This window comes from Trachurus japonicus, chromosome 11 (genome assembly GCF_045865225.1).
Source record: "Trachurus japonicus isolate A0001 chromosome 11, Traja_1.0".
NCBI classification, from domain to species: domain Eukaryota; kingdom Metazoa; phylum Chordata; class Actinopteri; order Carangiformes; family Carangidae; genus Trachurus; species Trachurus japonicus.
The window spans coordinates 12,613,288-12,621,923 of record NC_140917.1 but is presented as its reverse complement, the minus strand read 5'-3'; the positions used below and the strand labels follow the sequence as shown (position 1 = coordinate 12,621,923).

The window sequence follows — 8,636 nt, the reverse complement described above, 5'->3', positions numbered from 1 at the left end:
ATTATTTATTTATTTAAGTTGTGACATTGAAATTTTCCATATTCTGACTTAAAGAGAGACTTCACCCAAAATCGATACTTCACCAATTGTCTACTCACCGTCATGCCAAGGAAGGGTTTGAAGAACTTTCAGAGTCATCAAAACGCTTTAGGAGTTCCAGGGGGGGTCCGGCTGGCAACGGATTTTCATATAATGGCGGCAGATAGAGTTCACTTTTGAATCGTCCAAAACACACACTATGAAACATCCAGATACCTCCATACTGCTCGTCAGTACTGACCCAAGTGTCCTGAAGCCGCCACATGAAAAAGTTGTTCGGAAAAAAAATAATTTGATCTCTGTTTTTAGCCTTGTTGTAGCAGTAGCTCCCAGTGGCTGGGCGAGATGCGCAACATTTGAGATGTTCTTCTGTGTTTACATGCGCACAAACATCAACAGAGCCACTGGGAGCTAAAAACAGAGATCAAATTATTTTTTTCCTAACATCTTTTTCATGTTGCAGCTTCAGGACACTTGGGTCAGTGCGGACGAGCAGTATGGAGGTATCTGGATGTTTCATAGTGTGTGTTTTGGACGATTCAAAAGTGAACTCTATCCGCCGCCATTATATGAACATCCGTTACCAGCCGGACCCCCCCTGGAACTCCTAAAGCGTTTTGATGACTCAGAAAGTTCTCCAAACCCTTCCTTGGCATGACGGTGAGGAGACGTTTAGTGAATTATCGATTTTGGGTGAAGTATCCCTTTAACTTGTCATTACATCACAACTGTTTTTCACTGTAGCAGCCTCACACATGCAGTGTCTGTCAGTTGTGCTCAGTCACTTATTCACCGTTTACGTCGCCAAGACAGACGGGTGAGCACCAGCCGCCGGTCCCACATGACCTCATAAATAAATAAGTCGATGAAATAATTTAAGGAACCTCATAAATAACATTAAAATAAACCAGGTGTGTAACGGTGATGTCATCGTATTAAGCAGGTGTTTTGTGGTTAAACCAGCGGGTGTCCTCTCATCACTTCCTGTCTCTGGTTCAAGGTCCAAATCCCGGTCCCGGTCTTGCCACCAGGATCGGGGCTCCGGTCTCGTCCTCCCTATGAATGTTCATGGTCATGAAAACCAGTTGGCGGCGCCCCCCGGTGGTCAGACCTGAGCGGTGGACGTCGGTGGTGGAAGGTGTCAGAGTTCGTCCTTCGAGCCGCTGACGACCGGACCGTGACTCGCCTCGCGCTTCAGGAACTTCAGGAAGTCTCTGAGCTCTCGAGCGCCCTGACAACCGAGAGAGGAGACGTCAGCCGATCGGCTGAAACTCAAACATGTTCAGAGTTAAGAACGAAGCTGCCGACACTCGGGGGTCGTTGTGCGTTACCTGGTATCGGATGGGCTCGTCCTTTTTACCCACTGGAGCAAAGTAAATGGTGGGAAACCTGAAGACAGAGGCAGAGGGAGGTAAAGAAACAAGATCTGAGTCTTTGATTTGATGTTTCACATGAGTTTCTAGTGTAAAGGAGCTTTATGAAAGTTTTTGTTATTAGTATTAAAGCAGAAGTAAGTGATATATTTGTGTTAATATAAGTCTTAAATAGTTATATCTTCCAACAGCAATCACTTACATAGAGTGTTTGGACTGAAACACGGGTCTGTCAGTCCCTCTGCTCTGCTCTGAGCCGAGGAGAAAACATTTATCGTATCCTACAGTTTTTATCCAATGAGGAGAGAGAACGGCATGCAGGGCTGTGTGTGCAGCCAAGGGACGCGCGTGAATGTGGCGACGTAGGGACGAGGACTGTTATGGTGCGTTCAAGGAAACTCGTATTTTTCCGACCGTGAAGTGGTACCAGTTCGATCTGGTACGAGTTCACGGGTCGGAAGTTACGAGTGGCCGTTATAGTGACTTTCACAGGTAAAACAGGTCGGAAAAACACGAGTGGGTTGCCTGAAACGCTACAAAGTCGTAAGTTGTGACTTGAAGCTGTAATTTACGATTTCAAAAGCCTGCCTGGAACGCAGCATTAGCGAAAACGACCGGACCACTTACTTCTGCTTTAACAACTATTGTTGCATCGTTGTTTACACAAACTTCAAAACCAGCATGAGAACAATAGTGACGGACGAGAGTTTTGCTATCTAATTTTTCACGTCACTATATCACCGTTTAGACTAATCTGATGTTTGTAAAGTCTATAAAACTAATGATTGGACAAACATTACTATTTCTGTGTGCATGATTGAGCTGGAGTAGTTTCATGTCGTGTCCGACAACGGGAGGGTTTTAACAACAGTTGACAGTTACGAAAATGAGCAAAATCAAGGCAATAATATCCACCTCTTTCCGAACGTCAAAAACGTAGCCTGTTTTGCCGGTTTTGCTCTTCCGGTGGAATTTTATGTTTACGTTTCCATGGTTTCGGTAGTCGCGGTAAATGCATGGATTTTTAAATTTTTTTTTTCAATGTAAATCTGTAAAAGGCATGGATCATCACAGCAGCTTTTAACAGTGGATATCACACAAACTGACATCCGTGTTAAAAGCCAGCGTTAATAGATCCATGCGTTTACCACAACTATGACAACGACTGAAAACCATGGAAACGTAAACGTACAATTCCACCAAACCCGGCAAAACCGGCTTCCGGGTTTGCCCATAGATGACGTTGGGAAACTTGTGGATACTATAATAATCAGACTTATCTGTATTTTGGCCAATAATGTGAACCACATCGGCCCAAAAATGATCTGTACCGATCGTGTTATTGTGCATCCCTAATGAAAATTGGGGGATTACTGATTTAAATCACTGTCCAGGAGGTTTAATAAGAGTTCTGTGTGGTTGTGAGATCTGCTGTGGAGTGAGTTTGTTTCACATTTGTACAGAGATAAAGATGCAAATAAAATCCCAGCGCTCACCCTTGAACATCGTAGCCCAGTGGGACGTCGTTATCCATAGCGTTCATCTTGGCGATGACAATGTGTGGATCAGAAAACAGCTGAGAAACAGAGAGAAAGAGAGAGATGAGAGACTTCTGTTTACATCACACGTATAAAAAAAGGACCAATTGTAGATGGTCGCATGGTTTTCTGTAACGTTTTTAATTCAATTAATACGTTTTTCTATCTTTCTCCTTGTTGGCAGTCGTCAGGTCTTCTGTCGTGTCATTATTGAGTCGTGTGTTTTTTACTCTTTTACGCTTGGGGACCTGCCTGTCAATCGTGCAGCGCTGGGAAGAAGCACGGACGGAAGTGGAAAAAATTCCAAAATAAAACGACCAGAAGTGTAAATTAGACAAAACAAATGATTATATATTTCTTCATTCTCTCTCTGCGTCCCGGTACCAAATGATCAGGAAATGTGGGAATGTCGTGCTCACTAACTGATGATGATGACGGTGATGTACGTACCGTATCAGCCAGCTCTCTGTACACCGGCTCCAGTTTCTTGCAGTGCGGACAGGACGGAGAGTAGAACTGGATCAGAACGTCCTTCTTGGGATCATTAACGATGTCGTCGAAGGTCTCAGCGACAACTTGCTGCAGCACAGGACCGGAGAGATCAGAGAGACGTCAGAAATCTGGTTTCTACTGGACCTGAATCGAGAACGTGACACCGTCTCTCTCTCTCTCTCTCAGTCTGGACTCACCTTGACAACGGCCGAGTTTCTCTCAGGTACGGGCTCAGACTTCACGTAGCGCTTGAGTCGACCTGAGAAGTAATCGTCTAAAAACCTCTCCAAGGATTCACCGTCCCTCCTGAAACACACACACACGGAGAGGATGAGGCAGTCAGACACACACATACATACATCTCCATGCACTTCTGCACGTTAGACTTTTTTTTTAGGTTTTAACAATCATCTATACACCAATATACATGTATATGCATATGTTACTTTTTATTTGCACTATGTACTACTACCTCTTCTATTGCTTTTCTTTTTTTTAATTTTACATTCTTGTGCTTTTATTTTTATGCAATGACCAAAAGGTACATACCGGTAGGAATTTCACTGCAATTACTTGTAATTATAGTAATAATAATAAATAATAATACATTTGATTTGCAAGCGCTTTTACAAATGCTCAAAGACACTTTACATTTAAAAAATCATGATAAAAAGTGATATAAGTGACAAATAAACTAAACTGACACACATTGACCTTGACTTGTCTAGAGCAGTGGTTTTTGAGAGGGTTCAAATGGGTCCCCAACTTTTTCTTGAAATTTTACCACTTTTTTCTAAAATTTGTAAACTTTTATTTTTGAGATATTACTCTTTTTTTTTTATTTAATTTTTTTTTTGGGGGGGGAAATTTTACCACTTTTTCTAGAAAAATTGTAACTTTTTTTTTTTTTTTTTTTTTTAAATCTTACCACATTTTTCTGGATTTTTTTTTTTTTTTTTTACTTTTTCCTTTTGAGAATTTTTCTCACTTTTTTTCTAGAAATGTTTAAACATTTTTGGAAAAATTGTACCACTTTTTTCCAGAAATTTCTCCACAATATTTCCAAAAATTCACGCCATTGGTCCTAAGTTGAAAGTATACATTGACTAAAAAAGTAACGTTCTTCAGTCTCAGAACAAATTTTCGTGTATTTCTGGTGTTTGCTTCAAAATTAGGTCAAATGGGGGTCCGTGGTCTAATTTGTGACGATTTAGGGTCCTTGATGTACTGGTCTAGAGTACAGGTGTCACCACGGCAACCTGATTGTCCCAACATGTTTGAAACACTTCATGCCTTCAGACACATTAGCCAACATGCTGTAACCATAGTAACGTGACGTACGTGAACTCCTCCCTCATCGTGTACTTGTAGCCCAGTTTGGTCCGGATCGTGACGAACGGCAGCTCTCCTCCGTCCGACGTCCCCAAACCGAAGTCTTCCTCCAGCTCGGACAAGAACTCCTTCGTATTGGCCACTGAGAACGTCAGACCCCGTCCAGGGTATTTGGACGCCACCTTCATCACCCTGGCAACAAGACATCAGGGACGGGGAGGGGCTCAGGTAACAGAGAGGTTGTGTGTTGTCTATTACCTGCACGTGTGCGTTACCTGTTCCTCCAGTAGTTGGACCCTCTGACGTTGTGATGGTAGTCGAGGTCGTAGTACGCCGTCAGCAGGTCACGAACTCTCAGACGATCCCTGTTCTCCGGAGTCATGTGAGGGCACAGACCATAACTACAGACAGGGGGAGACAGGTGAACACAGAGACAGAGACGTGTCAGCCTCACCAAAAAAAAACATGATTATGCGACTGCATAATTCAACATAATCAGCCAAAGTCCGCATATTATGCAGGGCGTCGCATTTTTTCCAAAGACGGCACACTTTCACCGTATGAAGTTGAAAATAGTTACTTCACACAGAAGCAGTTGCCTTGGGAACGTTATGAAGTGATGTAATTGCGAGAAGATAAACAAAACCGTGTGAGGCAGAGAATTAAAGAAATTGCCCAATAATAAAATATAATTATGCTTATGCTTTACAACAAATGTCAAAATATTGAATTGTTTCAGTGATTAGGACAAAGGGATTATTTTATTTAGCCTTTATTTAACCAGGTAAAAGACCCGTTGAGATCGAGATCTCATTTTCAAGGGCGACCTGGCCAAGAGGGCAGCAGTTACAACAATATACATTACAGTATTACATTATATTAAATAGGGCCATGATACGCTTCGGCCATGATGTAATGTTAGTAACAGCTTTGTGTGTGTGTGTGTGTGTGTGTGTGTGTGTGTGTGTGTGTGTGTAAGGCAGCCCAAAAGATAGAAAGGTGAGGTTAGGGGAATCATTTTTTTTTTCTTTTTCATCAAATCGCTTTTTTTCAGCTCCCACAATTTCAGCAAATTCCCGCAATTTCATCACATAAAATTGAATAAATACTCATATGCATATTCCATCGTTTTTGTTTTTTTTCAAACCCGCCACATAATCAAGGATTTTTGCCTGCAACAATCACAAAAAAAGTCTGTGTTTTCTGGAAGGATTGTCTTGTGCTGAGGTGATGATCAGTAAAACCTACATTTGGTCTCTGAGGAAGCGTCGTAGAGATCCGATGGTCAGGTACTCTTTGAACACCACGACGCTGTCCTCAAACTTGTTGGCCAGTCTGGGAGGTCTGAACAGCAACACACTCCTACAGAACGGGAGAGAGAATAGACGACCTTCGAACTCTGAACTGATTTTCTGACGAGTGGACAAAGGTAAAAATTACAAGCTGAAAATTTAACATTTTAAAGAGGAACTATGCAAGTCCGGTGGCTTTTCCTTTGTTTTGCTAACCCTCCTCTCGGCCATGTGCATTTGTTTACAGCGAAGCCGGCGAGAAATCAATCAACAGAGCGGTAGATAACGTTATATATCATATACGACGTTACGATGTGTATATTTGTGTAGTCTAATCTGTCATAAACAAGAAGGACACCAGAATGAAGGTTATTTATTGACCTAAGGAACAGAAAGTCACGCAACACAGAGGAACACAACATAGATTAACAAACAGTACATGTAACATACAGTAACAAAACATCCTAAACTCAAGGTAGACTTACTTAGCAACCCCCAGGGCTTTCAGCTGCATCTCTGTGCTTCCTTCAGTAGGTATAAATCATACAACTTGTCATCATGTGACACAGGTATGGAACTTTATTCAGGTAGAAAACGAAGCATGTTCCACCTGCTGAAGAAGCCCATGGGACACGTCTGAAAGCCCCCAGTCAGTACGAGCATGATTTTAACTTCACTCACTCAGACTTCACTCCGTGACTCTCCCCGAGCTTCAGGTCAGTGGCGTGCGCAAATCTGAACTGTTCTCTGAGCAGACCTGCAGCTTTCAGAAACTCTGGCAGACCAGAGCTCTCTGCGCCTGAAAACACACCTGGTGGACAGGAACAACATTTTGTTAAAACAAATTCATGTGATGTGATATATGATGTAAAACAACAGAAGACCACGGCATCGTACCTATAATACTGGCATCGTAGTGGCTGATGAAGGTCTGGAAGTCTTCCTCAGTCTTCAGGTGAACCGAGTCTGGACCCGTTTGCTTTATCATGTAGTGATAGATCCCGTCTGGACACACAGATTTATTTTTCATACCGTCAGTTTCTGTCTGTGTATTGATCTTATACGTATCGGTGTATCTTATCTTTGTAACCTGCAGAGCGAGGTCCGTCGTAAGGGGCAGAGTCTCTTCCATTCCTGAAAATCTTCAGAGTGGGATATCCGGAAACCCCGAAACGACCACAGGTCTCTGAGCTGGCGGTGCAGTCCACCTGGAAACAGGTGAGGAGGAGGAGGAGGAGGAGGAGGAGGAGGAGGAGGAGGAGGAGGAGGAGGAGGAGGAGGAGGAGGAGGAGGAGGAGGAGGAGGAGGAGTCAGGATAGTTACACTCTTCTCATTCAGCTGACAGTGTTAGTATTATTTCACCTTTGCTAACTGGACGGTTCCCTTCAGTCGGGTCGCTGCTTTCTCAAAGTCTGGAGCCAATTTCTTACAGTGACCACACCTGAGAGGTGAAGACAAGAGAGGGAAGGAAATGAAGATATGAGCAAAGGGGTGGACAGAAGTAAAAGAAGGTGAAGAAAAGACAGATTAAAGATATTAAGAAATGAGGAATGGGAAGGAAGTAACGTTAGATATAGCAATTAAAAGGAAAAAGGGGGTGAGGATGGAAAGGGAGGAGGTAACAAGGATGCATGGAAGGAGATGAGGTTACAAATGAGGACAATCAAACAAGGAAGGATGTAAAGATGGATGATGAAAATAAACAGAAAGAGAAAGAAATAGATGAAAGGAGAAGGACGGGAGGACGGAGGGATGAAAAAGGTGAACGGAAGACGAGGATGGATAGAGGGATGAAGGTGGGCACATGCAGCAGTTTATTAGTCCGTCATTACTTCACAACAGAAACACATTTTAACAACATCTTTGTATTTGTATTTCCCGAGCTAACGGTGCTAATGCTAATTCCCGTTCCGTTACCATGGAGCGTAGAATTTCACCAGCATGGTCTCGTGCTCCGCTGCCAAGTAGTCGAAGTCCGCGTCACCGAGCTCGAGCACGTCTCTACGCAACGAAACCGCGGCGGGAAAACAGGACATCAGCACCAAAGTAACGGCAGGAAGGAGGCGGGCAGCGACCGCCATGATAGAGGGGGGAAAAAGATGAATGACTACAAAGGAAAAAATAAAAAAATATGACTGAGATGGTGACCGGTGCGGACCGAGCAGACCCTCTTCATAACACCGAGCGTTAAGGCAGATGAAAACACGCTTGCTTCCGGTAGGGAGTTTCAAACTAAAGTCACAAGTGTAGTAGCCATCGAGTATCCTTGTTAAAAATCTACAAGCGAATGAGTAATACATACTAAAACTAATACTAGAGAACACTTTATATATTCGCTATACATATGAGATACAAAACATCCTTATTTCGCCCCACAGGAGCTAGTATATGCTTTTATTTTGAAACCCACTCACCGCATTTCCGGTATAATCCTATCTAACTGATGTTGTGTTCACGACTCGCTGCTCTCGCCGTCCACCTGTCAGAGAGGCGGGGCCTACAGAGAAAATACCGGAAAGCTGCTCTCTGATTGGTTGCTCGGTGATGTGATGTAATCATCCCTTTGGTTC

General features: G+C 43.1%; 1 protein-coding gene across 1 annotated transcript; it reads right to left on the bottom strand.

Moving 5' to 3' along the window:
- Positions 1 to 770: 770 nt before the first annotated feature.
- pdia8 (protein disulfide isomerase family A, member 8) lies at positions 771 to 8,260 on the bottom strand. The gene is made up of 13 exons (XM_085791026.1): positions 7,984 to 8,260; positions 7,429 to 7,507; positions 7,157 to 7,274; positions 6,964 to 7,071; positions 6,748 to 6,877; positions 6,023 to 6,136; positions 5,050 to 5,175; positions 4,784 to 4,966; positions 3,640 to 3,748; positions 3,401 to 3,529; positions 2,909 to 2,988; positions 1,371 to 1,428; positions 771 to 1,270 (listed from the first exon to the last, which is right to left on the bottom strand). The coding sequence occupies exons 1-13, from the start codon at positions 8,145 to 8,147 to the stop codon at positions 1,181 to 1,183; spliced, it is 1,488 nt and encodes a 495-aa protein (XP_085647152.1). The 5' UTR covers positions 8,148 to 8,260; the 3' UTR covers positions 771 to 1,180.
- Positions 8,261 to 8,636: the final 376 nt, after the last annotated feature.

Coding starts and splice junctions, on each gene's coding strand:
- pdia8 (XM_085791026.1), bottom strand. CDS start 8,147: ATGGCGGTCGCTGCCCGCCTCCTTCCTGCCGTTACTTTGGTGCTGATG. Junction 7,508..7,983: donor GTGAAATTCTACGCTCCATG/GTAACGGAACGG, acceptor TTCACCTCTCAG/GTGTGGTCACTGTAAGAAAT. Junction 7,275..7,428: donor GAACCGTCCAGTTAGCAAAG/GTGAAATAATAC, acceptor ACCTGTTTCCAG/GTGGACTGCACCGCCAGCTC.